The sequence below is a fragment of the Oncorhynchus gorbuscha genome, linkage group LG12 (assembly GCF_021184085.1).
Source record: "Oncorhynchus gorbuscha isolate QuinsamMale2020 ecotype Even-year linkage group LG12, OgorEven_v1.0, whole genome shotgun sequence".
In the NCBI taxonomy this organism is placed as follows: Eukaryota; Metazoa; Chordata; class Actinopteri; order Salmoniformes; family Salmonidae; genus Oncorhynchus; species Oncorhynchus gorbuscha.
Window position 1 is genome coordinate 18,699,137 of NC_060184.1, and position 24,570 is coordinate 18,723,706.

The window sequence follows — 24,570 nt, forward strand, 5'->3', positions numbered from 1 at the left end:
GATACTTACAGCTAGCTACAAGATGTACTTTCCCCACCCATTCTGGTCTGCAGTTCCCTGAAAGACAGTACAGTCAAAATATTAACATGAAGTTTGTGCATGGATGTTCAAATGTATCATGATCAATTATGCCAATTGTATTTCAGAAGTCAGATCCGACAGTGTTGTCAATCTTACAGGAATCAGGTTCGGGATAGGTTCATCCTTAATACAATCTTGCAACGCGTTTGCACAAAACGAGCAGACACTTACAGTTGTTGGCTACAGACTGTATTTTTCTCATCCATGTCTGGTCTGCAGTTCCCTGAAAGACAGTACAGTCAAAATATTAACATGAAGTTTGTGCATGGATGTTCAAATGTATCATGATCAATTATGCCAATTGTATTTCAGAAGTCAGATCCAATAGGGTTGTCAATCTTACAGGAATCAGGTTCGGGATAGGTTCATCCTTAATACAATCTTGCAAAAACAAAACTAACAGATACTTACAGTTGTTAGCTACAGACTGTATTTTTCTCATCCATGTCTGGTCTGCAGTTACCTGAAAGACAGTATGGTAAAAAAAATGTTTTTACCATTAACTATATTGTGCATGGATGTTCAAATGTATCATGATCAATTATGCCAATTGTATTTCAGAAGTCAGATCCGACAGTGTTGTCAATCTTACAGGAATCAGGTTCGGGATAGGTTCATCCTTAATACAATCTTGCAACGAGTTTGCACAAAACTAACAGATACTTACAGCTAGCTACAAGATGTACTTTCCCCATCCATTCTGGTCTGCAGTTCCCTGAAAGACAGTACAGTCAAAATATTAACATGAAGTTTGTGCATGGATGTTCAAATGTATCATGATCAATTATGCCAATTGTATTTCAGAAGTCAGATCCGACAGTGTTGTCAATCTTACAGGAATCAGGTTCGGGATAGGTTCATCCTTAATACAATCTTGCAACGAGTTTGAACAAAACTAACAGATACTTACAGTTGTTAGCTACAGACTGTATTTTCTCATCCATGTCTGGTCTGCAGTTACCTGAAAGACAGTATGGTAAAAAAAAAAATTTTTACCATTAACTATATTGTGCATGGATGTTCAAATGTATCATGATCAATTATGCCAATTGTATTTCAGAAGTCAGATCCGACAGGGTTGTCAATCTTACAGGAATCAGGTTCGGGATAGGTTCATCCTTAATACAATCTTTGCAAAAAACTAGGAGTAGACAACAGATTCTTACAGGCGTTACAGGAAGCCATGTTCTGGTGTCGAGGATTCCATTTCTGGTCTGCATATCTGAAAACGGTAAGATGAACAGTTTCACATTAAACCCTGGTGCATGTTCAACTGTGGTATCATATATCTGCAAATGGTATTTCAGAAGTCAGATCCAATAGGGTTGTCAATCTTACAGAAATCAGGTTCGGGATAGGTTCATCCTTAATACAATCTTGCAACGAGTTTGCACAAAACTAACAGATACTTACAGCTAGCTACAAGATGTACTTTCCCCATCCATTCTGGTCTGCAGTTCCCTGAAAGACAGTACAGTCAAAATATTAACATGAAGTTTGTGCATGGATGTTCAAATGTATCATGATCAATTATGCCAATTGTATTTCAGAAGTCAGATCCGACAGTGTTGTCAATCTTACAGGAATCAGGTTCGGGATAGGTTCATCCTTAATACAATCTTGCAACGAGTTTGCACAAAACTAACAGATACTTACAGCTAGCTACAAGATGTACTTTCCCCATCCATTCTGGTCTGCAGTTCCCTGAAAGATAGTACAGTCAAAATATTAACATGAAGTTTGTGCATGGATGTTCAAATGTATCATGATCAATTATGCTAATTGTATTTCAGAAGTCAGATCCGACAGTGTTGTCAATCTTACAGGAATCAGGTTCGGGATAGGTTCATCCTTAATACAATCTTGCAACGAGTTTGCACAAAACTAACAGATACTTACAGCTAGCTACAAGATGTACTTTCCCCATCCATTCTGGTCTGCAGTTCCCTGAAAGACAGTACAGTCAAAATATTAACATGAAGTTTGTGCATGGATGTTCAAATGTATCATGATCAATTATGCCAATTGTATTTCAGAAGTCAGATCCGACAGTGTTGTCAATCTTACAGGAATCAGGTTCGGGATAGGTTCATCCTTAATACAATCTTGCAACGAGTTTGAACAAAACTAACAGATACTTACAGTTGTTAGCTACAGACTGTATTTTTCTCATCCATGTCTGGTCTGCAGTTACCTGAAAGACAGTATGGTAAAAAATGTTTTTACCATTAACTATATTGTGCATGGATGTTCAAATGTATCATGATCAATTATGCCAATTGTATTTCAGAAGTCAGATCCGACAGGGTTGTCAATCTTACAGGAATCAGGTTCGGGATAGGTTCATCCTTAATACAATCTTTGCAAAAAACTAGGAGTAGACAACAGATTCTTACAGGCGTTACAGGAAGCCATGTTCTGGTGTCGAGGATTCCATTTCTGGTCTGCATATCTGAAAAACGGTAAGATGAACAGTTTCACATTAAACCCTGGTGCATGTTCAACTGTGGTATCATATATCTGCAAATGGTATTTCAGAAGTCAGATCCAATAGGGTTGTCAATCTTACAGAAATCAGGTTCGGGATAGGTTCATCCTTAATACAATCTTGCAACAAGTTTGCACAAAACTAACAGATACTTACAGCTAGCTACAAGATGTACTTTCCCCATCCATTCTGGTCTGCAGTTCCCTGAAAGACAGTACAGTCAAAATATTAACATGAAGTTTGTGCATGGATGTTCAAATGTATCATGATCAATTATGCCAATTGTATTTCAGAAGTCAGATCCGACAGTGTTGTCAATCTTACAGGAATCAGGTTCGGGATAGGTTCATCCTTAATACAATCTTGCAACGAGTTTGAACAAAACTAACAGATACTTACAGTTGTTAGCTACAGACTGTATTTTTCTCATCCATGTCTGGTCTGCAGTTACCTGAAAGACAGTATGGTAAAAAAAATGTTTTTACCATTAACTATATTGTGCATGGATGTTCAAATGTATCATGATCAATTATGCCAATTGTATTTCAGAAGTCAGATCCGACAGTGTTGTCAATCTTACAGGAATCAGGTTCGGGATAGGTTCATCCTTAATACAATCTTGCAACGAGTTTGCACAAAACTAACAGATACTTACAGCTAGCTACAAGATGTACTTTCCCCATCCATTCTGGTCTGCAGTTCCCTGAAAGATAGTACAGTCAAAATATTAACATGAAGTTTGTGCATGGATGTTCAAATGTATCATGATCAATTATGCTAATTGTATTTCAGAAGTCAGATCCGACAGTGTTGTCAATCTTACAGGAATCAGGTTCGGGATAGGTTCATCCTTAATACAATCTTGCAACGAGTTTGCACAAAACTAACAGATACTTACAGCTAGCTACAAGATGTACTTTCCCCACCCATTCTGGTCTGCAGTTCCCTGAAAGACAGTACAGTCAAAATATTAACATGAAGTTTGTGCATGGATGTTCAAATGTATCATGATCAATTATGCCAATTGTATTTCAGAAGTCAGATCCGACAGGGTTGTCAATCTTACAGGAATCAGGTTCGGGATAGGTTCATCCTTAATACAATCTTTGCAAAAAACTAGGAGTAGACAACCGATTCTTACAGGCGTTACAGGAAGCCATGTTCTGGTGTCGAGGATTCCATTTCTGGTCTGCATATCTGAAAACGGTAAGATGAACAGTTTCACATTAAACCCTGGTGCATGTTCAACTGTGGTATCATATATCTGCAAATGGTATTTCAGAAGTCAGATCCAATAGGGTTGTCAATCTTACAGAAATCAGGTTCGGGATAGGTTCATCCTTAATACAATCTTGCAACGAGTTTGCACAAAACTAACAGATACTTACAGCTAGCTACAAGCTGTACTTTCCCCATCCATTCTGGTCTGCAGTTCCCTGAAAGACAGTACAGTCAAAATATTAACATGAAGTTTGTGCATGGATGTTCAAATGTATCATGATCAATTATGCCAATTGTATTTCAGAAGTCAGATCCGACAGTGTTGTCAATCTTACAGGAATCAGGTTCGGGATAGGTTCATCCTTAATACAATCTTGCAACGAGTTTGAACAAAACTAACAGATACTTACAGCTAGCTACAGATGTACTTTCCCCACCATTCTGGTCTGCAGTTCCCTGAAAGACAGTACAGTCAAAATATTAACATGAAGTTTGTGCATGGATGTTCAAATGTATCATGATCAATTATGCCAATTGTATTTCAGAAGTCAGATCCGACAGGGTTGTCAATCTTACAGGAATCAGGTTCGGGATAGGTTCATCCTTAATACAATCTTTGCAAAAAACTAGGAGTAGACAACCGATTCTTACAGGCGTTACAGGAAGCCATGTTCTGGTGTCGAGGATTCCATTTCTGGTCTGCATATCTGAAAAACGGTAAGATGAACAGTTTCACATTAAACCCTGGTGCATGTTCAACTGTGGTATCATATATCTGCAAATGGTATTTCAGAAGTCAGATCCAATAGGGTTGTCAATCTTACAGAAATCAGGTTCGGGATAGGTTCATCCTTAATACAATCTTGCAACGAGTTTGCACAAAACTAACAGATACTTACAGCTAGCTACAAGATGTACTTTCCCCATCCATTCTGGTCTGCAGTTCCCTGAAAGACAGTACAGTCAAAATATTAACATGAAGTTTGTGCATGGATGTTCAAATGTATCATGATCAATTATGCCAATTGTATTTCAGAAGTCAGATCCGACAGTGTTGTCAATCTTACAGGAATCAGGTTCGGGATAGGTTCATCCTTAATACAATCTTGCAACGAGTTTGAACAAAACTAACAGATACTTACAGTTGTTAGCTACAGACTGTATTTTTCTCATCCATGTCTGGTCTGCAGTTACCTGAAAGACAGTATGGTAAAAAAAATGTTTTTACCATTAACTATATTGTGCATGGATGTTCAAATGTATCATGATCAATTATGCCAATTGTATTTCAGAAGTCAGATCCGACAGTGTTGTCAATCTTACAGGAATCAGGTTCGGGATAGGTTCATCCTTAATACAATCTTGCAACGAGTTTGCACAAAACTAACAGATACTTACAGCTAGCTACAAGATGTACTTTCCCCATCCATTCTGGTCTGCAGTTCCCTGAAAGATAGTACAGTCAAAATATTAACATGAAGTTTGTGCATGGATGTTCAAATGTATCATGATCAATTATGCTAATTGTATTTCAGAAGTCAGATCCGACAGTGTTGTCAATCTTACAGGAATCAGGTTCGGGATAGGTTCATCCTTAATACAATCTTGCAACGAGTTTGCACAAAACTAACAGATACTTACAGCTAGCTACAAGATGTACTTTCCCCATCCATTCTGGTCTGCAGTTCCCTGAAAGACAGTACAGTCAAAATATTAACATGAAGTTTGTGCATGGATGTTCAAATGTATCATGATCAATTATGCCAATTGTATTTCAGAAGTCAGATCCGACAGTGTTGTCAATCTTACAGGAATCAGGTTCGGGATAGGTTCATCCTTAATACAATCTTGCAACGAGTTTGAACAAAACTAACAGATACTTACAGTTGTTAGCTACAGACTGTATTTTTCTCATCCATGTCTGGTCTGCAGTTACCTGAAAGACAGTATGGTAAAAAAAATGTTTTTACCATTAACTATATTGTGCATGGATGTTCAAATGTATCATGATCAATTATGCCAATTGTATTTCAGAAGTCAGATCCGACAGTGTTGTCAATCTTACAGGAATCAGGTTCGGGATAGGTTCATCCTTAATACAATCTTGCAACGAGTTTGCACAAAACTAACAGATACTTACAGCTAGCTACAAGATGTACTTTCCCCATCCATTCTGGTCTGCAGTTCCCTGAAAGATAGTACAGTCAAAATATTAACATGAAGTTTGTGCATGGATGTTCAAATGTATCATGATCAATTATGCTAATTGTATTTCAGAAGTCAGATCCGACAGTGTTGTCAATCTTACAGGAATCAGGTTCGGGATAGGTTCATCCTTAATACAATCTTGCAACGAGTTTGAACAAAACTAACAGATACTTACAGTTGTTAGCTACAGACTGTATTTTTCTCATCCATGTCTGGTCTGCAGTTACCTGAAAGACAGTATGGTAAAAAAATGTTTTTACCATTAACTATATTGTGCATGGATGTTCAAATGTATCATGATCAATTATGCCAATTGTATTTCAGAAGTCAGATCCGACAGTGTTGTCAATCTTACAGGAATCAGGTTCGGGATAGGTTCATCCTTAATACAATCTTGCAACGAGTTTGCACAAAACTAACAGATACTTACAGCTAGCTACAAGATGTACTTTCCCCATCCATTCTGGTCTGCAGTTCCCTGAAAGATAGTACAGTCAAAATATTAACATGAAGTTTGTGCATGGATGTTCAAATGTATCATGATCAATTATGCTAATTGTATTTCAGAAGTCAGATCCGACAGTGTTGTCAATCTTACAGGAATCAGGTTCGGGATAGGTTCATCCTTAATACAATCTTGCAACGAGTTTGCACAAAACTAACAGATACTTACAGCTAGCTACAAGATGTACTTTCCCCACCCATTCTGGTCTGCAGTTCCCTGAAAGACAGTACAGTCAAAATATTAACATGAAGTTTGTGCATGGATGTTCAAATGTATCATGATCAATTATGCCAATTGTATTTCAGAAGTCAGATCCGACAGGGTTGTCAATCTTACAGGAATCAGGTTCGGGATAGGTTCATCCTTAATACAATCTTTGCAAAAAACTAGGAGTAGACAACCGATTCTTACAGGCGTTACAGGAAGCCATGTTCTGGTGTCGAGGATTCCATTTCTGGTCTGCATATCTGAAAAACGGTAAGATGAACAGTTTCACATTAAACCCTGGTGCATGTTCAACTGTGGTATCATATATCTGCAAATGGTATTTCAGAAGTCAGATCCAATAGGGTTGTCAATCTTACAGAAATCAGGTTCGGATAGGTTCATCCTTAATACAATCTTGCAACGAGTTTGCACAAAACTAACAGATACTTACAGCTAGCTACAAGCTGTACTTTCCCCATCCATTCTGGTCTGCAGTTCCCTGAAAGACAGTACAGTCAAAATATTAACATGAAGTTTGTGCATGGATGTTCAAATGTATCATGATCAATTATGCCAATTGTATTTCAGAAGTCAGATCCGACAGTGTTGTCAATCTTACAGGAATCAGGTTCGGGATAGGTTCATCCTTAATACAATCTTGCAACGAGTTTGCACAAAACTAACAGATACTTACAGCTAGCTACAAGATGTACTTTCCCCACCCATTCTGGTCTGCAGTTCCCTGAAAGACAGTACAGTCAAAATATTAACATGAAGTTTTGTGCATGGATGTTCAAATGTATCATGATCAATTATGCCAATTGTATTTCAGAAGTCAGATCCGACAGGGTTGTCAATCTTACAGGAATCAGGTTCGGGATAGGTTCATCCTTAATACAATCTTTGCAAAAAACTAGGAGTAGACAACCGATTCTTACAGGCGTTACAGGAAGCCATGTTCTGGTGTCGAGGATTCCATTTCTGGTCTGCATATCTGAAAAACGGTAAGATGAACAGTTTCACATTAAACCCTGGTGCATGTTCAACTGTGGTATCATATATCTGCAAATGGTATTTCAGAAGTCAGATCCAATAGGGTTGTCAATCTTACAGAAATCAGGTTCGGGATAGGTTCATCCTTAATACAATCTTGCAACGAGTTTGCACAAAACTAACAGATACTTACAGCTAGCTACAAGATGTACTTTCCCCATCCATTCTGGTCTGCAGTTCCCTGAAAGACAGTACAGTCAAAATATTAACATGAAGTTTGTGCATGGATGTTCAAATGTATCATGATCAATTATGCCAATTGTATTTCAGAAGTCAGATCCGACAGTGTTGTCAATCTTACAGGAATCAGGTTCGGGATAGGTTCATCCTTAATACAATCTTGCAACGAGTTTGAACAAAACTAACAGATACTTACAGTTGTTAGCTACAGACTGTATTTTTCTCATCCATGTCTGGTCTGCAGTTACCTGAAAGACAGTATGGTAAAAAAAATGTTTTTACCATTAACTATATTGTGCATGGATGTTCAAATGTATCATGATCAATTATGCCAATTGTATTTCAGAAGTCAGATCCGACAGTGTTGTCAATCTTACAGGAATCAGGTTCGGGATAGGTTCATCCTTAATACAATCTTGCAACGAGTTTGCACAAAACTAACAGATACTTACAGCTAGCTACAAGATGTACTTTCCCCATCCATTCTGGTCTGCAGTTCCCTGAAAGATAGTACAGTCAAAATATTAACATGAAGTTTGTGCATGGATGTTCAAATGTATCATGATCAATTATGCTAATTGTATTTCAGAAGTCAGATCCGACAGTGTTGTCAATCTTACAGGAATCAGGTTCGGGATAGGTTCATCCTTAATACAATCTTGCAACGAGTTTGCACAAAACTAACAGATACTTACAGCTAGCTACAAGATGTACTTTCCCCACCCATTCTGGTCTGCAGTTCCCTGAAAGACAGTACAGTCAAAATATTAACATGAAGTTTGTGCATGGATGTTCAAATGTATCATGATCAATTATGCCAATTGTATTTCAGAAGTCAGATCCGACAGGGTTGTCAATCTTACAGGAATCAGGTTCGGGATAGGTTCATCCTTAATACAATCTTTGCAAAAAACTAGGAGTAGACAACAGATTCTTACAGGCGTTACAGGAAGCCATGTTCTGGTGTCGAGGATTCCATTTCTGGTCTGCATATCTGAAAAACGGTAAGATGAACAGTTTCACATTAAACCCTGGTGCATGTTCAACTGTGGTATCATATATCTGCAAATGGTATTTCAGAAGTCAGATCCAATAGGGTTGTCAATCTTACAGAAATCAGGTTCGGGATAGGTTCATCCTTAATACAATCTTGCAACGAGTTTGCACAAAACTAACAGATACTTACAGCTAGCTACAAGATGTACTTTCCCCATCCATTCTGGTCTGCAGTTCCCTGAAAGACAGTACAGTCAAAATATTAACATGAAGTTTGTGCATGGATGTTCAAATGTATCATGATCAATTATGCCAATTGTATTTCAGAAGTCAGAACCGACAGTGTTGTCAATCTTACAGGAATCAGGTTCGGGATAGGTTCATCCTTAATACAATCTTGCAACGAGTTTGAACAAAACTAACAGATACTTACAGTTGTTAGCTACAGACTGTATTTTTCTCATCCATGTCTGGTCTGCAGTTACCTGAAAGACAGTATGGTAAAAAAAAAATTTTACCATTAACTATATTGTGCATGGATGTTCAAATGTATCATGATCAATTATGCCAATTGTATTTCAGAAGTCAGATCCGACAGGGTTGTCAATCTTACAGGAATCAGGTTCGGGATAGGTTCATCCTTAATACAATCTTTGCAAAAAACTAGGAGTAGACAACAGATTCTTACAGGCGTTACAGGAAGCCATGTTCTGGTGTCGAGGATTCCATTTCTGGTCTGCATATCTGAAAACGGTAAGATGAACAGTTTCACATTAAACCCTGGTGCATGTTCAACTGTGGTATCATATATCTGCAAATGGTATTTCAGAAGTCAGATCCAATAGGGTTGTCAATCTTACAGAAATCAGGTTCGGGATAGGTTCATCCTTAATATAATCTTGCAACAAGTTTGCACAAAACTAACAGATACTTACAGCTAGCTACAAGATGTACTTTCCCCATCCATTCTGGTCTGCAGTTCCCTGAAAGACAGTACAGTCAAAATATTAACATGAAGTTTGTGCATGGATGTTCAAATGTATCATGATCAATTATGCCAATTGTATTTCAGAAGTCAGATCCGACAGTGTTGTCAATCTTACAGGAATCAGGTTCGGGATAGGTTCATCCTTAATACAATCTTGCAACGAGTTTGAACAAAACTAACAGATACTTACAGTTGTTAGCTACAGACTGTATTTTTCTCATCCATGTCTGGTCTGCAGTTACCTGAAAGACAGTATGGTAAAAAAAATTTTTACCATTAACTATATTGTGCATGGATGTTCAAATGTATCATGATCAATTATGCCAATTGTATTTCAGAAGTCAGATCCGACAGTGTTGTCAATCTTACAGGAATCAGGTTCGGGATAGGTTCATCCTTAATACAATCTTGCAACGAGTTTGCACAAAACTAACAGATACTTACAGCTAGCTACAAGATGTACTTTCCCCATCCATTCTGGTCTGCAGTTCCCTGAAAGATAGTACAGTCAAAATATTAACATGAAGTTTGTGCATGGATGTTCAAATGTATCATGATCAATTATGCTAATTGTATTTCAGAAGTCAGATCCGACAGTGTTGTCAATCTTACAGGAATCAGGTTCGGGATAGGTTCATCCTTAATACAATCTTGCAACGAGTTTGCACAAAACTAACAGATACTTACAGCTAGCTACAAGATGTACTTTCCCCACCCATTCTGGTCTGCAGTTCCCTGAAAGACAGTACAGTCAAAATATTAACATGAAGTTTGTGCATGGATGTTCAAATGTATCATGATCAATTATGCCAATTGTATTTCAGAAGTCAGATCCGACAGTGTTGTCAATCTTACAGGAATCAGGTTCGGGATAGGTTCATCCTTAATACAATCTTGCAACGAGTTTGCACAAAACTAACAGATACTTACAGCTAGCTACAAGATGTACTTTCCCCACCCATTCTGGTCTGCAGTTCCCTGAAAGACAGTACAGTCAAAATATTAACATGAAGTTTGTGCATGGATGTTCAAATGTATCATGATCAATTATGCCAATTGTATTTCAGAAGTCAGATCCGACAGGGTTGTCAATCTTACAGGAATCAGGTTCGGGATAGGTTCATCCTTAATACAATCTTTGCAAAAAACTAGGAGTAGACAACCGATTCTTACAGGCGTTACAGGAAGCCATGTTCTGGTGTCGAGGATTCCATTTCTGGTCTGCATATCTGAAAAACGGTAAGATGAACAGTTTCACATTAAACCCTGGTGCATGTTCAACTGTGGTATCATATATCTGCAAATGGTATTTCAGAAGTCAGATCCAATAGGGTTGTCAATCTTACAGAAATCAGGTTCGGGATAGGTTCATCCTTAATACAATCTTGCAACGAGTTTGCACAAAACTAACAGATACTTACAGCTAGCTACAAGATGTACTTTCCCCATCCATTCTGGTCTGCAGTTCCCTGAAAGACAGTACAGTCAAAATATTAACATGAAGTTTGTGCATGGATGTTCAAATGTATCATGATCAATTATGCCAATTGTATTTCAGAAGTCAGATCCGACAGTGTTGTCAATCTTACAGGAATCAGGTTCGGGATAGGTTCATCCTTAATACAATCTTGCAACGAGTTTGAACAAAACTAACAGATACTTACAGTTGTTAGCTACAGACTGTATTTTTCTCATCCATGTCTGGTCTGCAGTTACCTGAAAGACAGTATGGTAAAAAAAAATTTTACCATTAACTATATTGTGCATGGATGTTCAAATGTATCATGATCAATTATGCCAATTGTATTTCAGAAGTCAGATCCGACAGGGTTGTCAATCTTACAGGAATCAGGTTCGGGATAGGTTCATCCTTAATACAATCTTTGCAAAAAACTAGGAGTAGACAACAGATTCTTACAGGCGTTACAGGAAGCCATGTTCTGGTGTCGAGGATTCCATTTCTGGTCTGCATATCTGAAAAACGGTAAGATGAACAGTTTCACATTAAACCCTGGTGCATGTTCAACTGTGGTATCATATATCTGCAAATGGTATTTCAGAAGTCAGATCCAATAGGGTTGTCAATCTTACAGAAATCAGGTTCGGGATAGGTTCATCCTTAATATAATCTTGCAACAAGTTTGCACAAAACTAACAGATACTTACAGCTAGCTACAAGATGTACTTTCCCCATCCATTCTGGTCTGCAGTTCCCTGAAAGACAGTACAGTCAAAATATTAACATGAAGTTTGTGCATGGATGTTCAAATGTATCATGATCAATTATGCCAATTGTATTTCAGAAGTCAGATCCGACAGTGTTGTCAATCTTACAGGAATCAGGTTCGGGATAGGTTCATCCTTAATACAATCTTGCAACGAGTTTGAACAAAACTAACAGATACTTACAGTTGTTAGCTACAGACTGTATTTTTCTCATCCATGTCTGGTCTGCAGTTACCTGAAAGACAGTATGGTAAAAAAAATGTTTTTACCATTAACTATATTGTGCATGGATGTTCAAATGTATCATGATCAATTATGCCAATTGTATTTCAGAAGTCAGATCCGACAGTGTTGTCAATCTTACAGGAATCAGGTTCGGGATAGGTTCATCCTTAATACAATCTTGCAACGAGTTTGCACAAAACTAACAGATACTTACAGCTAGCTACAAGATGTACTTTCCCCATCCATTCTGGTCTGCAGTTCCCTGAAAGATAGTACAGTCAAAATATTAACATGAAGTTTGTGCATGGATGTTCAAATGTATCATGATCAATTATGCTAATTGTATTTCAGAAGTCAGATCCGACAGTGTTGTCAATCTTACAGGAATCAGGTTCGGGATAGGTTCATCCTTAATACAATCTTGCAACGAGTTTGCACAAAACTAACAGATACTTACAGCTAGCTACAAGATGTACTTTCCCCACCCATTCTGGTCTGCAGTTCCCTGAAAGACAGTACAGTCAAAATATTAACATGAAGTTTGTGCATGGATGTTCAAATGTATCATGATCAATTATGCCAATTGTATTTCAGAAGTCAGATCCGACAGTGTTGTCAATCTTACAGGAATCAGGTTCGGGATAGGTTCATCCTTAATACAATCTTGCAACGAGTTTGAACAAAACTAACAGATACTTACAGTTGTTAGCTACAGACTGTATTTTTCTCATCCATGTCTGGTCTGCAGTTACCTGAAAGACAGTATGGTAAAAAAAAATTTTTTACCATTAACTATATTGTGCATGGATGTTCAAATGTATCATGATCAATTATGCCAATTGTATTTCAGAAGTCAGATCCGACAGGGTTGTCAATCTTACAGGAATCAGGTTCGGGATAGGTTCATCCTTAATACAATCTTTGCAAAAAACTAGGAGTAGACAACCGATTCTTACAGGCGTTACAGGAAGCCATGTTCTGGTGTCGAGGATTCCATTTCTGGTCTGCATATCTGAAAACGGTAAGATGAACAGTTTCACATTAAACCCTGGTGCATGTTCAACTGTGGTATCATATATCTGCAAATGGTATTTCAGAAGTCAGATCCAATAGGGTTGTCAATCTTACAGAAATCAGGTTCGGGATAGGTTCATCCTTAATACAATCTTGAAACGAGTTTGCACAAAACTAACAGATACTTACAGCTAGCTACAAGATGTACTTTCCCCATCCATTCTGGTCTGCAGTTCCCTGAAAGACAGTACAGTCAAAATATTAACATGAAGTTTGTGCATGGATGTTCAAATGTATCATGATCAATTATGCCAATTGTATTTCAGAAGTCAGATCCGACAGTGTTGTCAATCTTACAGGAATCAGGTTCGGGATAGGTTCATCCTTAATACAATCTTGCAACGAGTTTGAACAAAACTAACAGATACTTACAGTTGTTAGCTACAGACTGTATTTTTCTCATCCATGTCTGGTCTGCAGTTACCTGAAAGACAGTATGGTAAAAAAAATGTTTTTACCATTAACTATATTGTGCATGGATGTTCAAATGTATCATGATCAATTATGCCAATTGTATTTCAGAAGTCAGATCCGACAGGGTTGTCAATCTTACAGGAATCAGGTTCGGGATAGGTTCATCCTTAATACAATCTTTGCAAAAAACTAGGAGTAGACAACAGATTCTTACAGGCGTTACAGGAAGCCATGTTCTGGTGTCGAGGATTCCATTTCTGGTCTGCATATCTGAAAAACGGTAAGATGAACAGTTTCACATTAAACCCTGGTGCATGTTCAACTGTGGTATCATATATCTGCAAATGGTATTTCAGAAGTCAGATCCAATAGGGTTGTCAATCTTACAGAAATCAGGTTCGGGATAGGTTCATCCTTAATATAATCTTGCAACAAGTTTGCACAAAACTAACAGATACTTACAGCTAGCTGCTACAAGATGTACTTTCCCCATCCATTCTGGTCTGCAGTTCCCTGAAAGACAGTACAGTCAAAATATTAACATGAAGTTTGTGCATGGATGTTCAAATGTATCATGATCAATTATGCCAATTGTATTTCAGAAGTCAGATCCGACAGTGTTGTCAATCTTACAGGAATCAGGTTCGGGATAGGTTCATCCTTAATACAATCTTGCAACGAGTTTGAACAAAACTAACAGATACTTACAGTTGTTAGCTACAGACTGTATTTTTCTCATCCATGTCTGGTCTGCAGTTACCTGAAAGACAGTATGGTAAAAAAAATGTTTTTACCATTAACTATATTGTGCATGGATGTTCAAATGTATCATGATCAATTATGCCAATTGTATTTCAGAAGTCAGATCCGACAGTGTTGTCAATCTTACAGGAATCAGGTTCGGGATAGGTTCATCCTTAATACAATCTTTGCAAAAAACTAGGAGTAGACAACCGATTCTTACAGGCGTTACAGGAAGCCATGTTCTGGTGTCGAGGATTCCATTTCTGGTCTGCATATCTGAAAAACGGTAAGATGAACAGTTTCACATTAAACCCTGGTGCATGTTCAACTGTGGTATCATATATCTGCAAATGGTATTTCAGAAGTCAGATCCAATAGGGTTGTCAATCTTACAGAAATCAGGTTCGGGATAGGTTCATCCTTAATACAATCTTGCAACGAGTTTGCACAAAACTAACAGATACTTACAGCTAGCTACAAGATGTACTTTCCCCATCCATTCTGGTCTGCAGTTCCCTGAAAGACAGTACAGTCAATATATTAACATGAAGTTTGTGCATGGATGTTCAAATGTATCATGATCAATTATGCTAATTGTATTTCAGAAGTCAGATCCGACAGTGTTGTCAATCTTACAGGAATCAGGTTCGGGATAGGTTCATCCTTAATACAATCTTGCAACGAGTTTGAACAAAACTAACAGATACTTACAGTTGTTAGCTACAGACTGTATTTTTCTCATCCATGTCTGGTCTGCAGTTACCTGAAAGACAGTATGGTAAAAAGATTTTTTTTTACCATTAACTATATTGTGCATGGATGTTCAAATGTATCATGATCAATTATGCCAATTGTATTTCAGAAGTCAGATCCGACAGGGTTGTCAATCTTACAGGAATCAGGTTCGGGATAGGTTCATCCTTAATACAATCTTGCAACGAGTTTGCACAAAACTAACAGATACTTACAGCTAGCTACAAGATGTACTTTCCCCATCCATTCTGGTCTGCAGTTCCCTGAAAGATAGTACAGTCAAAATATTAACATGAAGTTTGTGCATGGATGTTCAAATGTATCATGATCAATTATGCTAATTGTATTTCAGAAGTCAGATCCGACAGTGTTGTCAATCTTACAGGAATCAGGTTCGGGATAGGTTCATCCTTAATACAATCTTGCAACGAGTTTGCACAAAACTAACAGATACTTACAGCTAGCTACAAGATGTACTTTCCCCACCCATTCTGGTCTGCAGTTCCCTGAAAGACAGTACAGTCAAAATATTAACATGAAGTTTGTGCATGGATGTTCAAATGTATCATGATCAATTATGCCAATTGTATTTCAGAAGTCAGATCCGACAGTGTTGTCAATCTTACAGGAATCAGGTTCGGGATAGGTTCATCCTTAATACAATCTTGCAACGAGTTTGAACAAAACTAACAGATACTTACAGTTGTTAGCTACAGACTGTATTTTTCTCATCCATGTCTGGTCTGCAGTTACCTGAAAGACAGTATGGTAAAAAAAATTTTTTTACCATTAACTATATTGTGCATGGATGTTCAAATGTATCATGATCAATTATGCCAATTGTATTTCAGAAGTCAGATCCGACAGGGTTGTCAATCTTACAGGAATCAGGTTCGGGATAGGTTCATCCTTAATACAATCTTTGCAAAAAACTAGGAGTAGACAACAGATTCTTACAGGCGTTACAGGAAGCCATGTTCTGGTGTCGAGGATTCCATTTCTGGTCTGCATATCTGAAAAACGGTAAGATGAACAGTTTCACATTAAACCCTGGTGCATGTTCAACTGTGGTATCATATATCTGCAAATGGTATTTCAGAAGTCAGATCCAATAGGGTTGTCAATCTTACAGAAATCAGGTTCGGGATAGGTTCATCCTTAATACAATCTTGCAACGAGTTTGCACAAAACTAACAGATACTTACAGCTAGCTACAAGATGTACTTTCCCCATCCATTCTGGTCTGCAGTTCCCTGAAAGATAGTACAGTCAAAATATTAACATGAAGTTTGTGCATGGATGTTCAAATGTATCATGATCAATTATGCCAATTGTATTTCAGAAGTCAGATCCGACAGTGTTGTCAATCTTACAGGAATCAGGTTCGGGATAGGTTCATCCTTAATACAATCTTGCAACGAGTTTGCACAAAACTAACAGATACTTACAGCTAGCTACAAGATGTACTTTCCCCATCCATTCTGGTCTGCAGTTCCCTGAAAGATAGTACAGTCAAAATATTAACATGAAGTTTGTGCATGGATGTTCAAATGTATCATGATCAATTATGCTAATTGTATTTCAGAAGTCAGATCCGACAGTGTTGTCAATCTTACAGGAATCAGGTTCGGGATAGGTTCATCCTTAATACAATCTTGCAACGAGTTTGCACAAAACTAACAGATACTTACAGCTAGCTACAAGATGTACTTTCCCCACCCATTCTGGTCTGCAGTTCCCTGAAAGACAGTACAGTCAAAATATTAACATGAAGTTTGTGCATGGATGTTCAAATGTATCATGATCAATTATGCCAATTGTATTTCAGAAGTCAGATCCGACAGTGTTGTCAATCTTACAGGAATCAGGTTCGGGATAGGTTCATCCTTAATACAATCTTGCAACGAGTTTGAACAAAACTAACAGATACTTACAGTTGTTAGCTACAGACTGTATTTTTCTCATCCATGTCTGGTCTGCAGTTACCTGAAAGACAGTATGGTAAAAAAAAAATGTTTTACCATTAACTATATTGTGCATGGATGTTCAAATGTATCATGATCAATTATGCCAATTGTATTTCAGAAGTCAGATCCGACAGGGTTGTCAATCTTACAGGAATCAGGTTCGGGATAGGTTCATCCTTAATACAATCTTTGCAAAAAACTAGGAGTAGACAACAGATTCTTACAGGCGTTACAGGAAGCCATGTTCTGGTGTCGAGGATTCCATTTCTGGTCTGCATATCTGAAAAACGGTAAGATGAACAGTTTCACATTAAACCCTGGTGCATGTTCAACTGTGGTATCATATATCTGCAAATGGTATTTCAGAAGTCAGATCCAATAGGGTTGTCAATCTTACAGAAATCAGGTTCGGGATAGGTTCATCCTTAATACAATCTTGCAACGAGTTTGCACAAAACTAACAGATACTTACAGCTAGCTACAAGATGTACTTTCCCCATCCATTCTGGTCTGCAGTTCCCTGAAAGACAGTACAGTCAAAATATTAACATGAAGTTTGTGCATGGATGTTCAAATGTATCATGATCAATTATGCTAATTGTATTTCAGAAGTCAGATCCGACAGTGTTGTCAATCTTACAGGAATCAGGTTCGGGATAGGTTCATCCTTAATACAATCTTGCAACGAGTTTGAACAAAACTAACAGATACTTACAGTTGTTAGCTACAGACTGTATTTTTCTCATCCATGTCTGGTCTGCAGTTACCTGAAAGACAGTATGGTAAAAAAATTTTTTTTTACCATTAACTATATTGTGCATGGATGTTCAAATGTATCATGATCAATTATGCCAATTGTATTTCAGAAGTCAGATCCGACAGGATTGTCAATCTTACAGGAATCAGGTTCGGGATAGGTTCATCCTTAATACAATCTTTGCAAAAAACTAGGAGTAGACAACCGATTCTTACAGGCGTTACAGGAAGCCATGTTCTGGTGTCGAGGATTCCATTTCTGGTCTGCATATCTGAAAAACGGTAAGATGAACAGTTTCACATTAAACCCTGGTGCATGTTCAACTGTGGTATCATATATCTGCAAATGGTATTTCAGAAGTCAGATCCAATAGGGTTGTCAATCTTACAGAAATCAGGTTCGGGATAGGTTCATCCTTAATACAATCTTGCAACGAGTTTGCACAAAACTAACAGATACTTACAGCTAGCTACAAGATGTACTTTCCCCATCCATTCTGGTCTGCAGTTCCCTGAAAGATAGTACAGTCAAAATATTAACATGAAGTTTGTGCATGGATGTTCAAATGTATCATGATCAATTATGCTAATTGTATTTCAGAAGTCAGATCCGACAGTGTTGTCAATCTTACAGGAATCAGGTTCGGGATAGGTTCATCCTTAATACAATCTTGCAACGAGTTTGCACAAAACTAACAGATACTTACAGCTAGCTACAAGATGTACTTTCCCCACCCATTCTGGTCTGCAGTTCCCTGAAAGACAGTACAGTCAAAATATTAACATGAAGTTTGTGCATGGATGTTCAAATGTATCATGATCAATTATGCCAATTGTATTTCAGAAGTCAGATCCGACAGTGTTGTCAATCTTACAGAAATCAGGTTCGGGATAGGTTCATCCTTAATACAATCTTGCAACGAGTTTGCACAAAACTAACAGATACTTACAGCTAGCTACAAGATGTACTTTCCCCATCCATTCTGGTCTGCAGTTCCCTGAAAGACAGTACAGTCAAAATATTAACATGAAGTTTGTGCATGGATGTTCAAATGTATCATGATCAATTATGCTAATTGTATTTCAGAAGTCAGATCCGACAGTGTTGTCAATCTTACAGGAATCAGGTTCGGGATAGGTTCATCCTTAATACAATCTTGCAACGAGTTTGAACAAAACTAACAGATACTTACAGTTGTTAGCTACAGACTGTATTTTTCTCATCAATGTCTGGTCTGCAGTTACCTGAAAGACAGTATGGTAAAAAAAATGTTTTTTTACCATTAACTATATTGTGCATGGATGTTCAAATGTATCATGATCAATTATGCCAATTGTATTTCAGAAGTCAGATCCGACAGGGTTGTCAATCTTACAGGAATCAGGTTCGGGATAGGTTCATCCTTAATACAATCTTTGCAAAAAACTAGGAGTAGACAACAGATTCTTACAGGCGTTACAGGAAGCCATGTTCTGGTGTCGAGGATTCCATTTCTGGTCTGCATATCTGAAAAACGGTAAGATGAACAGTTTCACATTAAACCCTGGTGCATGTTCAACTGTGGTATCATATATCTGCAAATGGTATTTCAGAAGTCAGATCCAATAGGGTTGTCAATCTTACAGAAATCAGGTTCGGGATAGGTTCATCCTTAATACAATCTTGCAACGAGTTTGCACAAAACTAACAGATACTTACAGCTAGCTACAAGATGTACTTTCCCCATCCATTCTGGTCTGCAGTTCCCTGAAAGATAGTACAGTCAAAATATTAACATGAAGTTTGTGCATGGATGTTCAAATGTATCATGATCAATTATGCCAATTGTATTTCAGAAGTCAGATCCGACAGTGTTGTCAATCTTACAGGAATCAGGTTCGGGATAGGTTCATCCTTAATACAATCTTGCAACGAGTTTGCACAAAACTAACAGATACTTACAGCTAGCTACAAGATGTACTTTCCCCATCCATTCTGGTCTGCAGTTCCCTGAAAGATAGTACAGTCAAAATATTAACATGAAGTTTGTGCATGGATGTTCAAATGTATCATGATCAATTATGCTAATTGTATTTCAGAAGTCAGATCCGACAGTGTTGTCAATCTTACAGGAATCAGGTTCGGGATAGGTTCATCCTTAATACAATCTTGCAACGAGTTTGCACAAAACTAACAGATACTTACAGCTAGCTACAAGATGTACTTTCCCCACCCATTCTGGTCTGCAGTTCCCTGAAAGACAGTACAGTCAAAATATTAACATGAAGTTTGTGCATGGATGTTCAAATGTATCATGATCAATTATGCCAATTGTATTTCAGAAGTCAGATCCGACAGTGTTGTCAATCTTACAGGAATCAGGTTCGGGATAGGTTCATCCTTAATACAATCTTGCAACGAGTTTGAACAAAACTAACAGATACTTACAGTTGTTAGCTACAGACTGTATTTTTCTCATCCATGTCTGGTCTGCAGTTACCTGAAAGACAGTATGGTAAAAAAAAATGTTTTTACCATTAACTATATTGTGCATGGATGTTCAAATGTATCATGATCAATTATGCCAATTGTATTTCAGAAGTCAGATCCGACAGGGTTGTCAATCTTACAGGAATCAGGTTCGGGATAGGTTCATCCTTAATACAATCTTTGCAAAAAACTAGGAGTAGACAACCGATTCTTACAGGCGTTACAGGAAGCCATGTTCTGGTGTCGAGGATTCCATTTCTGGTCTGCATATCTGAAAAACGGTAAGATGAACAGTTTCACATTAAACCCTGGTGCATGTTCAACTGTGGTATCATATATCTGCAAATGGTATTTCAGAAGTCAGATCCAATAGGGTTGTCAATCTTACAGAAATCAGGTTCGGGATAGGTTCATCCTTAATACAATCTTGCAACGAGTTTGCACAAAACTAACAGATACTTACAGCTAGCTACAAGATGTACTTTCCCCATCCATTCTGGTCTGCAGTTCCCTGAAAGATAGTACAGTCAAAATATTAACATGAAGTTTGTGCATGGATGTTCAAATGTATCATGATCAATTATGCTAATTGTATTTCAGAAGTCAGATCCGACAGTGTTGTCAATCTTACAGGAATCAGGTTCGGGATAGGTTCATCCTTAATACAATCTTGCAACGAGTTTGCACAAAACTAACAGATACTTACAGCTAGCTACAAGATGTACTTTCCCCACCCATTCTGGTCTGCAGTTCCCTGAAAGACAGTACAGTCAAAATATTAACATGAAGTTTGTGCATGGATGTTCAAATGTATCATGATCAATTATGCTAATTGTATTTCAGAAGTCAGATCCGACAGTGTTGTCAATCTTACAGGAATCAGGTTCGGGATAGGTTCATCCTTAATACAATCTTGCAACGAGTTTGCATAAAACTAACAGATACTTACAGCTAGCTACAAGATGTACTTTTTCCCACCCATTCTGGTCTGCAGTTCCCTGAAAGACAGTACAGTCAAAAAAATTAACATTAAGTTTGTGCATGGATGTTCAAATGTATCATGATCAATTTTGCTAATTGTATTTCAGAAGTCAGATCCGACAGTGTTGTCAATCTTACAGGAATCAGGTTCGGGATAGGTTCATCCTTAATACAATCTTTGCAAAAAAACTAGGAGTAGACAACAGATTCTTACAGGCGTTACAGGAAGCCATGTTCTGGTGTCGAGGATTCCATTTCTGGTCTGCATATCTGAAAAACGGTAAGATGAACAGTTTCACATTAAACCCTGGTGCATGTTCAACTGTGGTATCATATATCTGCAAATGGTATTTCAGAAGTCAGATCCAATAGGGTTGTCAACCTTACAGAAATCAGGTTCGGGATAGGTTCATCCTTAATACAATCTTGCAACGAGTTTGAACAAAACTAACATACTTACAGTTGTTAGCTACAGACTGTATTTTTCTCATCCATGTCTGTTCTGCAGTTCCCTGAAAGACAGTACAGTCAAAATATTAACATGAAGTTTGTGCATGGATGTTCAAATGTATCATGATCAATTATGCTAATTGTATTTCAGAAGTCAGATCCGACAGTGTTGTCAATCTTACAGGAATCAGGTTCGGGATAGGTTCATCCTTAATACAATCTTGCAACGAGTTTGCACAAAACGAGCAGACACTTACAGTTGTTAGCTACAGACTGTATTTTTCTCATCCATGTCTGGTCTGCAGTTACCTGAAAGACAGTATGGTAAAAAAAAAATACCATTAACTTTATTGAGCATGGATGTTCAAATGTATCATGATCAATTATGCCAATTGTATTTCAGAAGTCAGATCCGACAGTGTTGTCAATCTTACAGGAATCAGGTTCGGGATAGGTTCATCCTTAATACAATCTTGCAACGAGTTTGCACAAAACGAGCAGACACTTACAGTTGTTAGCTACAGACTGTATTTTTCTCATCCATGTCTGGTCTGCAGTTACCTGAAAGACAGTATGGTAAAAAATATACCATTAACTTTATTGAGCATGGATGTTCAAATGTATCATGATCAATTATGCCAATTGTATTTCAGAAGTCAGATCCGACAGTGTTGTCAATCTTACAGGAATCAGGTTCGGGATAGGTTCATGCTTAATACAATCTTGCAACGAGTTTGCACAAAACTAAGATACTTACGGCAAGCTACAAGATGTACTTTCCCCATTCATTCTTGTCTGCAGTTCCCTGAAAGACAGTACAGTCAAAATATTAACATGAAGTTTATGCATGCATGTTCAAATGTATCATGATCAATTATGCTAATTGTATTTCAGAAGTCAGATCCGACAGGGTTGTCAATCTTACAGGAATCAGGTTCGGGGTAGGTTCATCCTTAATACAATCTTGCAACAACTTTATTGTGCATGGATGTGTAGTGCAATTGTTAAGTATTCAGACACAGTGACTTTTTCTATATTCGGTTAGGGTCTAGAATTATTCTAAAATGCATAAAATAATCTACACACAATACCCCATAATGACAAAGCAAAAACAGGTTTTATTTTAACTTATATCTCATTTACAGAAGTAATCCAACCCTTACTCAGTTTTTTATTTTATTTCACCTTTATTTAAGCAGGTAGGCTAGTTGAGAACAATTTCTCATTTACAACTGCGACCTGGCCAAGATAAAAGCAAAGCAGCGCTACACAAACAACAACACAAGAGTTACTTGGAATAAACAAATAAACAGTCAATAATACAATAGAAAAAGTCTATATACATTGTGGGCAAATGAGGTAGGATAAGGGAGGTCGGCAATAAATAAGCCGTCGTGGCGAAATAATTACAATTTAGCAATTAAACACTGGAGTGATAGATGTGCAGGTGGAGACACTGGGGTGCAAAGGAGCAAAATAAATAACATTATGGGGAAGAGGTATCTTGGATGGGCTATTTACAGATGGGCTATGTACAGTTGCAGTGATCTGTGAGCTGCTCTGACAGCTGGTGCTTAAATTTAGTAAGGCAGATATGAGTCTCCAGCTTCAGTGATTTTTGCATTTTCCAGTCATTGGCAGCAGAGAACTGGAAGGAAAGGCAGCCAAAGGAGGAATTGGCTTTGGGGGTGACTAGTGAAATATACCTACTGGAGCATGTGCTACGGGTGGGTGCTACTATGGTGACAAATGAGCTGAGATAGGCGGGGCTTTACCTAGCAAAGACTTAGATGACTTGGAGCCAGTGGGTTTGGCAACGAATATAAAGTGAGGGCCAGCCAGTGAGAGCATAAAGGTCGCAGTGGTGGATAGTATATGGGGCTTTGGTGACAAAATGGACGGCACTGTGATAGACTGCATCCAATTTGCTGAGTAGAGTGTTTGAGGCTATTTTGTAAATTACATCGCCAAAGTCAAGGATCGGTAGGATAGTCAGTTTTACGAGGGTGTTTGCCAGCATGAGTGAAGGATGCTTTGTTGCGAAATAGGGAGCCGATTCTAGATTTAATTTTGGATTGGAGATGTATAATGTGAGTCTGGAAGAAGAGTTTACAGTCTAACCAGACGCCCAGGTATTTGTAGATGTCCACATATTCTAAGTCAGAAACGTCCAAAGTAATGATGCTGGACGGGCGGGCAGATGCTGGTAGAGATCGGTTGAAGAGCATGCATTTAGTTTTACTTGCATTTAAGAGCAGTTGGAGGCCACGGAAGGAGAGTTGTATGGCGTTGAAGCTCGTCTGGAGGTTAGGTAACAGTGTCCAAAGAAGGGCCAGAAGTATACAGAATGGTGTCATCCGCGTAGAGGTGGATCAGAGAATCACCAGCTGCAAGAGCGACATCATTGATGTATACAGAGAAGAAAGTCGAGAATTGAACATTGTGGCACCCCCATAGAGAGACTGCCAAAGGTCCGGACAACAGGCCCTCCGATTTGACACACTGAACTCGTTCATGATAAGTAGTTGGTGAACCATGCGAGGCAGTCATTTGAGAAACCAAGGCTGTTGAGTCATCCGATAA

The 24,570-nt window shown here is 38.0% G+C and overlaps 1 protein-coding gene and 93 non-coding genes across 143 annotated transcripts in view; all 94 read right to left on the minus strand.

Annotated features, from left to right (window-relative positions):
- LOC123990642 overlaps positions 1-22,548 on the minus strand; it is a 43,620-nt gene extending 21,072 nt beyond the window's left edge. For 16 of the 50 annotated variants that reach the window (XM_046291347.1, XM_046291338.1, XM_046291344.1 and 13 more), the window contains exons 1-56: positions 22,497-22,548; positions 22,245-22,296; positions 21,263-21,310; positions 21,020-21,067; positions 20,772-20,827; positions 20,515-20,566; positions 20,272-20,319; positions 20,029-20,076; positions 19,538-19,593; positions 19,280-19,331; positions 19,037-19,084; positions 18,794-18,841; positions 18,551-18,598; positions 18,303-18,358; positions 18,046-18,097; positions 17,803-17,850; positions 17,555-17,610; positions 17,298-17,349; positions 17,055-17,102; positions 16,812-16,859; positions 16,321-16,376; positions 16,065-16,116; positions 15,822-15,869; positions 15,579-15,626; positions 14,081-14,136; positions 13,825-13,876; positions 13,582-13,629; positions 13,335-13,390; positions 13,079-13,130; positions 12,836-12,883; positions 12,094-12,141; positions 11,846-11,901; positions 11,592-11,643; positions 11,349-11,396; positions 11,101-11,156; positions 10,118-10,169; positions 9,875-9,922; positions 9,628-9,683; positions 9,373-9,424; positions 9,130-9,177; positions 8,882-8,937; positions 8,140-8,191; positions 7,405-7,452; positions 7,162-7,209; positions 6,915-6,970; positions 6,174-6,225; positions 3,958-4,005; positions 3,711-3,766; positions 2,969-3,020; positions 2,726-2,773; positions 2,478-2,533; positions 2,224-2,275; positions 1,981-2,028; positions 1,248-1,303; positions 493-544; positions 10-57 (exon numbers count right to left, since the gene is read on the minus strand). In XM_046291347.1, coding sequence (XP_046147303.1) covers positions 10-57; positions 493-544; positions 1,248-1,303; positions 1,981-2,028; positions 2,224-2,275; positions 2,478-2,533; positions 2,726-2,773; positions 2,969-3,020; positions 3,711-3,766; positions 3,958-4,005; positions 6,174-6,225; positions 6,915-6,970; positions 7,162-7,209; positions 7,405-7,452; positions 8,140-8,191; positions 8,882-8,937; positions 9,130-9,177; positions 9,373-9,424; positions 9,628-9,683; positions 9,875-9,922; positions 10,118-10,169; positions 11,101-11,156; positions 11,349-11,396; positions 11,592-11,643; positions 11,846-11,901; positions 12,094-12,141; positions 12,836-12,883; positions 13,079-13,130; positions 13,335-13,390; positions 13,582-13,629; positions 13,825-13,876; positions 14,081-14,136; positions 15,579-15,626; positions 15,822-15,869; positions 16,065-16,116; positions 16,321-16,376; positions 16,812-16,859; positions 17,055-17,102; positions 17,298-17,349; positions 17,555-17,610; positions 17,803-17,850; positions 18,046-18,097; positions 18,303-18,358; positions 18,551-18,598; positions 18,794-18,841; positions 19,037-19,084; positions 19,280-19,331; positions 19,538-19,593; positions 20,029-20,076; positions 20,272-20,319; positions 20,515-20,566; positions 20,772-20,827; positions 21,020-21,067; positions 21,263-21,310; positions 22,245-22,275 — 2,803 coding nt within the window. In that variant the 5' untranslated portion in view covers positions 22,276-22,296; positions 22,497-22,548. Of the gene's footprint in view, positions 1-9; positions 58-492; positions 545-1,247; positions 1,304-1,980; positions 2,029-2,223; positions 2,276-2,477; positions 2,534-2,725; positions 2,774-2,968; positions 3,021-3,710; positions 3,767-3,957; positions 4,006-4,441; positions 4,498-5,930; positions 5,979-6,173; positions 6,226-6,914; positions 6,971-7,161; positions 7,210-7,404; positions 7,453-8,139; positions 8,192-8,881; positions 8,938-9,129; positions 9,178-9,372; positions 9,425-9,627; positions 9,684-9,874; positions 9,923-10,117; positions 10,170-10,371; positions 10,420-10,614; positions 10,663-10,857; positions 10,906-11,100; positions 11,157-11,348; positions 11,397-11,591; positions 11,644-11,845; positions 11,902-12,093; positions 12,142-12,592; positions 12,641-12,835; positions 12,884-13,078; positions 13,131-13,334; positions 13,391-13,581; positions 13,630-13,824; positions 13,877-14,080; positions 14,137-15,078; positions 15,127-15,578; positions 15,627-15,821; positions 15,870-16,064; positions 16,117-16,320; positions 16,377-16,811; positions 16,860-17,054; positions 17,103-17,297; positions 17,350-17,554; positions 17,611-17,802; positions 17,851-18,045; positions 18,098-18,302; positions 18,359-18,550; positions 18,599-18,793; positions 18,842-19,036; positions 19,085-19,279; positions 19,332-19,537; positions 19,594-20,028; positions 20,077-20,271; positions 20,320-20,514; positions 20,567-20,771; positions 20,828-21,019; positions 21,068-21,262; positions 21,311-21,751; positions 21,808-21,997; positions 22,050-22,169; positions 22,297-22,496 lie in introns of those variants that run through there. The other 34 variants (XM_046291318.1, XM_046291313.1, XM_046291314.1 and 31 more) reach the window with 34 other exon arrangements.
- Positions 140-211, minus strand: LOC123991961. The gene has a single exon (XR_006831057.1). It is a non-coding gene; the product is annotated as a small nucleolar RNA SNORD50 (small nucleolar RNA).
- Positions 387-458, minus strand: LOC123992112. Its single transcript, XR_006831203.1, has one exon. It is a non-coding gene; the product is annotated as a small nucleolar RNA SNORD50 (small nucleolar RNA).
- LOC123991962 lies at positions 636-707 on the minus strand. The gene has a single exon (XR_006831058.1). It is a non-coding gene; the product is annotated as a small nucleolar RNA SNORD50 (small nucleolar RNA).
- Positions 879-950, minus strand: LOC123991963. Its single transcript, XR_006831059.1, has one exon. It is a non-coding gene; the product is annotated as a small nucleolar RNA SNORD50 (small nucleolar RNA).
- Positions 1,135-1,206, minus strand: LOC123992085. The gene has a single exon (XR_006831177.1). It is a non-coding gene; the product is annotated as a small nucleolar RNA SNORD50 (small nucleolar RNA).
- Positions 1,382-1,453, minus strand: LOC123992044. Its single transcript, XR_006831137.1, has one exon. It is a non-coding gene; the product is annotated as a small nucleolar RNA SNORD50 (small nucleolar RNA).
- On the minus strand, positions 1,625-1,696 carry LOC123991965. Its single transcript, XR_006831060.1, has one exon. It is a non-coding gene; the product is annotated as a small nucleolar RNA SNORD50 (small nucleolar RNA).
- LOC123991966 lies at positions 1,868-1,939 on the minus strand. Its single transcript, XR_006831061.1, has one exon. It is a non-coding gene; the product is annotated as a small nucleolar RNA SNORD50 (small nucleolar RNA).
- LOC123991967 lies at positions 2,111-2,182 on the minus strand. Its single transcript, XR_006831062.1, has one exon. It is a non-coding gene; the product is annotated as a small nucleolar RNA SNORD50 (small nucleolar RNA).
- On the minus strand, positions 2,365-2,436 carry LOC123992086. Its single transcript, XR_006831178.1, has one exon. It is a non-coding gene; the product is annotated as a small nucleolar RNA SNORD50 (small nucleolar RNA).
- On the minus strand, positions 2,613-2,684 carry LOC123992045. The gene has a single exon (XR_006831138.1). It is a non-coding gene; the product is annotated as a small nucleolar RNA SNORD50 (small nucleolar RNA).
- LOC123991968 lies at positions 2,856-2,927 on the minus strand. The gene has a single exon (XR_006831063.1). It is a non-coding gene; the product is annotated as a small nucleolar RNA SNORD50 (small nucleolar RNA).
- LOC123991969 lies at positions 3,112-3,183 on the minus strand. Its single transcript, XR_006831065.1, has one exon. It is a non-coding gene; the product is annotated as a small nucleolar RNA SNORD50 (small nucleolar RNA).
- Positions 3,355-3,426, minus strand: LOC123991970. Its single transcript, XR_006831066.1, has one exon. It is a non-coding gene; the product is annotated as a small nucleolar RNA SNORD50 (small nucleolar RNA).
- On the minus strand, positions 3,598-3,669 carry LOC123992088. Its single transcript, XR_006831180.1, has one exon. It is a non-coding gene; the product is annotated as a small nucleolar RNA SNORD50 (small nucleolar RNA).
- LOC123992046 lies at positions 3,845-3,916 on the minus strand. The gene has a single exon (XR_006831139.1). It is a non-coding gene; the product is annotated as a small nucleolar RNA SNORD50 (small nucleolar RNA).
- Positions 4,088-4,159, minus strand: LOC123991972. The gene has a single exon (XR_006831068.1). It is a non-coding gene; the product is annotated as a small nucleolar RNA SNORD50 (small nucleolar RNA).
- Positions 4,329-4,400, minus strand: LOC123992089. The gene has a single exon (XR_006831181.1). It is a non-coding gene; the product is annotated as a small nucleolar RNA SNORD50 (small nucleolar RNA).
- Positions 4,577-4,648, minus strand: LOC123992047. Its single transcript, XR_006831140.1, has one exon. It is a non-coding gene; the product is annotated as a small nucleolar RNA SNORD50 (small nucleolar RNA).
- LOC123991973 lies at positions 4,820-4,891 on the minus strand. Its single transcript, XR_006831069.1, has one exon. It is a non-coding gene; the product is annotated as a small nucleolar RNA SNORD50 (small nucleolar RNA).
- LOC123991974 lies at positions 5,076-5,147 on the minus strand. Its single transcript, XR_006831071.1, has one exon. It is a non-coding gene; the product is annotated as a small nucleolar RNA SNORD50 (small nucleolar RNA).
- On the minus strand, positions 5,319-5,390 carry LOC123991976. Its single transcript, XR_006831072.1, has one exon. It is a non-coding gene; the product is annotated as a small nucleolar RNA SNORD50 (small nucleolar RNA).
- Positions 5,562-5,633, minus strand: LOC123991977. The gene has a single exon (XR_006831073.1). It is a non-coding gene; the product is annotated as a small nucleolar RNA SNORD50 (small nucleolar RNA).
- On the minus strand, positions 5,818-5,889 carry LOC123991978. Its single transcript, XR_006831074.1, has one exon. It is a non-coding gene; the product is annotated as a small nucleolar RNA SNORD50 (small nucleolar RNA).
- Positions 6,061-6,132, minus strand: LOC123991979. Its single transcript, XR_006831075.1, has one exon. It is a non-coding gene; the product is annotated as a small nucleolar RNA SNORD50 (small nucleolar RNA).
- LOC123991980 lies at positions 6,316-6,387 on the minus strand. The gene has a single exon (XR_006831076.1). It is a non-coding gene; the product is annotated as a small nucleolar RNA SNORD50 (small nucleolar RNA).
- On the minus strand, positions 6,559-6,630 carry LOC123991982. The gene has a single exon (XR_006831077.1). It is a non-coding gene; the product is annotated as a small nucleolar RNA SNORD50 (small nucleolar RNA).
- On the minus strand, positions 6,802-6,873 carry LOC123992091. Its single transcript, XR_006831182.1, has one exon. It is a non-coding gene; the product is annotated as a small nucleolar RNA SNORD50 (small nucleolar RNA).
- Positions 7,050-7,120, minus strand: LOC123992120. Its single transcript, XR_006831210.1, has one exon. It is a non-coding gene; the product is annotated as a small nucleolar RNA SNORD50 (small nucleolar RNA).
- Positions 7,292-7,363, minus strand: LOC123991983. The gene has a single exon (XR_006831078.1). It is a non-coding gene; the product is annotated as a small nucleolar RNA SNORD50 (small nucleolar RNA).
- Positions 7,536-7,607, minus strand: LOC123992092. The gene has a single exon (XR_006831183.1). It is a non-coding gene; the product is annotated as a small nucleolar RNA SNORD50 (small nucleolar RNA).
- Positions 7,784-7,855, minus strand: LOC123992048. Its single transcript, XR_006831141.1, has one exon. It is a non-coding gene; the product is annotated as a small nucleolar RNA SNORD50 (small nucleolar RNA).
- LOC123991985 lies at positions 8,027-8,098 on the minus strand. The gene has a single exon (XR_006831080.1). It is a non-coding gene; the product is annotated as a small nucleolar RNA SNORD50 (small nucleolar RNA).
- On the minus strand, positions 8,283-8,354 carry LOC123991986. Its single transcript, XR_006831081.1, has one exon. It is a non-coding gene; the product is annotated as a small nucleolar RNA SNORD50 (small nucleolar RNA).
- Positions 8,526-8,597, minus strand: LOC123991987. Its single transcript, XR_006831082.1, has one exon. It is a non-coding gene; the product is annotated as a small nucleolar RNA SNORD50 (small nucleolar RNA).
- Positions 8,769-8,840, minus strand: LOC123992093. Its single transcript, XR_006831184.1, has one exon. It is a non-coding gene; the product is annotated as a small nucleolar RNA SNORD50 (small nucleolar RNA).
- Positions 9,017-9,088, minus strand: LOC123992049. The gene has a single exon (XR_006831142.1). It is a non-coding gene; the product is annotated as a small nucleolar RNA SNORD50 (small nucleolar RNA).
- LOC123992116 lies at positions 9,260-9,331 on the minus strand. The gene has a single exon (XR_006831207.1). It is a non-coding gene; the product is annotated as a small nucleolar RNA SNORD50 (small nucleolar RNA).
- On the minus strand, positions 9,515-9,586 carry LOC123992094. Its single transcript, XR_006831185.1, has one exon. It is a non-coding gene; the product is annotated as a small nucleolar RNA SNORD50 (small nucleolar RNA).
- LOC123992050 lies at positions 9,762-9,833 on the minus strand. The gene has a single exon (XR_006831143.1). It is a non-coding gene; the product is annotated as a small nucleolar RNA SNORD50 (small nucleolar RNA).
- LOC123991988 lies at positions 10,005-10,076 on the minus strand. The gene has a single exon (XR_006831083.1). It is a non-coding gene; the product is annotated as a small nucleolar RNA SNORD50 (small nucleolar RNA).
- On the minus strand, positions 10,259-10,330 carry LOC123991989. Its single transcript, XR_006831084.1, has one exon. It is a non-coding gene; the product is annotated as a small nucleolar RNA SNORD50 (small nucleolar RNA).
- LOC123991990 lies at positions 10,502-10,573 on the minus strand. The gene has a single exon (XR_006831085.1). It is a non-coding gene; the product is annotated as a small nucleolar RNA SNORD50 (small nucleolar RNA).
- LOC123991991 lies at positions 10,745-10,816 on the minus strand. The gene has a single exon (XR_006831086.1). It is a non-coding gene; the product is annotated as a small nucleolar RNA SNORD50 (small nucleolar RNA).
- LOC123992095 lies at positions 10,988-11,059 on the minus strand. The gene has a single exon (XR_006831187.1). It is a non-coding gene; the product is annotated as a small nucleolar RNA SNORD50 (small nucleolar RNA).
- On the minus strand, positions 11,236-11,307 carry LOC123992051. Its single transcript, XR_006831144.1, has one exon. It is a non-coding gene; the product is annotated as a small nucleolar RNA SNORD50 (small nucleolar RNA).
- LOC123991992 lies at positions 11,479-11,550 on the minus strand. Its single transcript, XR_006831087.1, has one exon. It is a non-coding gene; the product is annotated as a small nucleolar RNA SNORD50 (small nucleolar RNA).
- LOC123992096 lies at positions 11,733-11,804 on the minus strand. Its single transcript, XR_006831188.1, has one exon. It is a non-coding gene; the product is annotated as a small nucleolar RNA SNORD50 (small nucleolar RNA).
- LOC123992053 lies at positions 11,981-12,052 on the minus strand. The gene has a single exon (XR_006831146.1). It is a non-coding gene; the product is annotated as a small nucleolar RNA SNORD50 (small nucleolar RNA).
- Positions 12,224-12,295, minus strand: LOC123991993. Its single transcript, XR_006831088.1, has one exon. It is a non-coding gene; the product is annotated as a small nucleolar RNA SNORD50 (small nucleolar RNA).
- On the minus strand, positions 12,480-12,551 carry LOC123991994. The gene has a single exon (XR_006831089.1). It is a non-coding gene; the product is annotated as a small nucleolar RNA SNORD50 (small nucleolar RNA).
- LOC123991996 lies at positions 12,723-12,794 on the minus strand. Its single transcript, XR_006831091.1, has one exon. It is a non-coding gene; the product is annotated as a small nucleolar RNA SNORD50 (small nucleolar RNA).
- LOC123991997 lies at positions 12,966-13,037 on the minus strand. The gene has a single exon (XR_006831092.1). It is a non-coding gene; the product is annotated as a small nucleolar RNA SNORD50 (small nucleolar RNA).
- Positions 13,222-13,293, minus strand: LOC123992097. The gene has a single exon (XR_006831189.1). It is a non-coding gene; the product is annotated as a small nucleolar RNA SNORD50 (small nucleolar RNA).
- On the minus strand, positions 13,469-13,540 carry LOC123992054. Its single transcript, XR_006831147.1, has one exon. It is a non-coding gene; the product is annotated as a small nucleolar RNA SNORD50 (small nucleolar RNA).
- Positions 13,712-13,783, minus strand: LOC123991998. The gene has a single exon (XR_006831093.1). It is a non-coding gene; the product is annotated as a small nucleolar RNA SNORD50 (small nucleolar RNA).
- On the minus strand, positions 13,968-14,039 carry LOC123992098. The gene has a single exon (XR_006831190.1). It is a non-coding gene; the product is annotated as a small nucleolar RNA SNORD50 (small nucleolar RNA).
- LOC123992055 lies at positions 14,216-14,287 on the minus strand. Its single transcript, XR_006831148.1, has one exon. It is a non-coding gene; the product is annotated as a small nucleolar RNA SNORD50 (small nucleolar RNA).
- LOC123991999 lies at positions 14,462-14,533 on the minus strand. Its single transcript, XR_006831094.1, has one exon. It is a non-coding gene; the product is annotated as a small nucleolar RNA SNORD50 (small nucleolar RNA).
- On the minus strand, positions 14,718-14,789 carry LOC123992000. The gene has a single exon (XR_006831095.1). It is a non-coding gene; the product is annotated as a small nucleolar RNA SNORD50 (small nucleolar RNA).
- Positions 14,966-15,037, minus strand: LOC123992056. Its single transcript, XR_006831149.1, has one exon. It is a non-coding gene; the product is annotated as a small nucleolar RNA SNORD50 (small nucleolar RNA).
- On the minus strand, positions 15,209-15,280 carry LOC123992001. Its single transcript, XR_006831096.1, has one exon. It is a non-coding gene; the product is annotated as a small nucleolar RNA SNORD50 (small nucleolar RNA).
- On the minus strand, positions 15,466-15,537 carry LOC123992100. Its single transcript, XR_006831192.1, has one exon. It is a non-coding gene; the product is annotated as a small nucleolar RNA SNORD50 (small nucleolar RNA).
- LOC123992002 lies at positions 15,709-15,780 on the minus strand. The gene has a single exon (XR_006831097.1). It is a non-coding gene; the product is annotated as a small nucleolar RNA SNORD50 (small nucleolar RNA).
- Positions 15,952-16,023, minus strand: LOC123992003. The gene has a single exon (XR_006831098.1). It is a non-coding gene; the product is annotated as a small nucleolar RNA SNORD50 (small nucleolar RNA).
- Positions 16,208-16,279, minus strand: LOC123992102. Its single transcript, XR_006831193.1, has one exon. It is a non-coding gene; the product is annotated as a small nucleolar RNA SNORD50 (small nucleolar RNA).
- LOC123992057 lies at positions 16,456-16,527 on the minus strand. Its single transcript, XR_006831150.1, has one exon. It is a non-coding gene; the product is annotated as a small nucleolar RNA SNORD50 (small nucleolar RNA).
- Positions 16,699-16,770, minus strand: LOC123992004. The gene has a single exon (XR_006831099.1). It is a non-coding gene; the product is annotated as a small nucleolar RNA SNORD50 (small nucleolar RNA).
- LOC123992005 lies at positions 16,942-17,013 on the minus strand. Its single transcript, XR_006831100.1, has one exon. It is a non-coding gene; the product is annotated as a small nucleolar RNA SNORD50 (small nucleolar RNA).
- LOC123992008 lies at positions 17,185-17,256 on the minus strand. Its single transcript, XR_006831102.1, has one exon. It is a non-coding gene; the product is annotated as a small nucleolar RNA SNORD50 (small nucleolar RNA).
- On the minus strand, positions 17,442-17,513 carry LOC123992103. Its single transcript, XR_006831194.1, has one exon. It is a non-coding gene; the product is annotated as a small nucleolar RNA SNORD50 (small nucleolar RNA).
- Positions 17,690-17,761, minus strand: LOC123992058. Its single transcript, XR_006831151.1, has one exon. It is a non-coding gene; the product is annotated as a small nucleolar RNA SNORD50 (small nucleolar RNA).
- Positions 17,933-18,004, minus strand: LOC123992009. The gene has a single exon (XR_006831103.1). It is a non-coding gene; the product is annotated as a small nucleolar RNA SNORD50 (small nucleolar RNA).
- LOC123992062 lies at positions 18,190-18,261 on the minus strand. Its single transcript, XR_006831155.1, has one exon. It is a non-coding gene; the product is annotated as a small nucleolar RNA SNORD50 (small nucleolar RNA).
- Positions 18,438-18,509, minus strand: LOC123992059. The gene has a single exon (XR_006831152.1). It is a non-coding gene; the product is annotated as a small nucleolar RNA SNORD50 (small nucleolar RNA).
- On the minus strand, positions 18,681-18,752 carry LOC123992010. The gene has a single exon (XR_006831104.1). It is a non-coding gene; the product is annotated as a small nucleolar RNA SNORD50 (small nucleolar RNA).
- On the minus strand, positions 18,924-18,995 carry LOC123991919. The gene has a single exon (XR_006831016.1). It is a non-coding gene; the product is annotated as a small nucleolar RNA SNORD50 (small nucleolar RNA).
- LOC123992011 lies at positions 19,167-19,238 on the minus strand. The gene has a single exon (XR_006831105.1). It is a non-coding gene; the product is annotated as a small nucleolar RNA SNORD50 (small nucleolar RNA).
- LOC123992104 lies at positions 19,425-19,496 on the minus strand. Its single transcript, XR_006831195.1, has one exon. It is a non-coding gene; the product is annotated as a small nucleolar RNA SNORD50 (small nucleolar RNA).
- On the minus strand, positions 19,673-19,744 carry LOC123992060. Its single transcript, XR_006831153.1, has one exon. It is a non-coding gene; the product is annotated as a small nucleolar RNA SNORD50 (small nucleolar RNA).
- Positions 19,916-19,987, minus strand: LOC123992012. Its single transcript, XR_006831106.1, has one exon. It is a non-coding gene; the product is annotated as a small nucleolar RNA SNORD50 (small nucleolar RNA).
- On the minus strand, positions 20,159-20,230 carry LOC123992013. The gene has a single exon (XR_006831107.1). It is a non-coding gene; the product is annotated as a small nucleolar RNA SNORD50 (small nucleolar RNA).
- LOC123992014 lies at positions 20,402-20,473 on the minus strand. Its single transcript, XR_006831108.1, has one exon. It is a non-coding gene; the product is annotated as a small nucleolar RNA SNORD50 (small nucleolar RNA).
- LOC123992105 lies at positions 20,659-20,730 on the minus strand. Its single transcript, XR_006831196.1, has one exon. It is a non-coding gene; the product is annotated as a small nucleolar RNA SNORD50 (small nucleolar RNA).
- On the minus strand, positions 20,907-20,978 carry LOC123992061. Its single transcript, XR_006831154.1, has one exon. It is a non-coding gene; the product is annotated as a small nucleolar RNA SNORD50 (small nucleolar RNA).
- LOC123992015 lies at positions 21,150-21,221 on the minus strand. Its single transcript, XR_006831109.1, has one exon. It is a non-coding gene; the product is annotated as a small nucleolar RNA SNORD50 (small nucleolar RNA).
- On the minus strand, positions 21,393-21,464 carry LOC123992016. Its single transcript, XR_006831110.1, has one exon. It is a non-coding gene; the product is annotated as a small nucleolar RNA SNORD50 (small nucleolar RNA).
- Positions 21,638-21,709, minus strand: LOC123992017. The gene has a single exon (XR_006831111.1). It is a non-coding gene; the product is annotated as a small nucleolar RNA SNORD50 (small nucleolar RNA).
- LOC123992113 lies at positions 21,887-21,958 on the minus strand. The gene has a single exon (XR_006831204.1). It is a non-coding gene; the product is annotated as a small nucleolar RNA SNORD50 (small nucleolar RNA).
- LOC123992019 lies at positions 22,132-22,203 on the minus strand. Its single transcript, XR_006831113.1, has one exon. It is a non-coding gene; the product is annotated as a small nucleolar RNA SNORD50 (small nucleolar RNA).
- On the minus strand, positions 22,384-22,455 carry LOC123992020. The gene has a single exon (XR_006831114.1). It is a non-coding gene; the product is annotated as a small nucleolar RNA SNORD50 (small nucleolar RNA).
- An 85-nt stretch (positions 22,549-22,633) lies between the features above and the next one.
- Positions 22,634-22,705, minus strand: LOC123992119. The gene has a single exon (XR_006831209.1). It is a non-coding gene; the product is annotated as a small nucleolar RNA SNORD50 (small nucleolar RNA).
- A 169-nt stretch (positions 22,706-22,874) lies between these two features.
- On the minus strand, positions 22,875-22,946 carry LOC123992118. Its single transcript, XR_006831208.1, has one exon. It is a non-coding gene; the product is annotated as a small nucleolar RNA SNORD50 (small nucleolar RNA).
- Between the last annotated feature and the right edge of the window lie 1,624 nt (positions 22,947-24,570).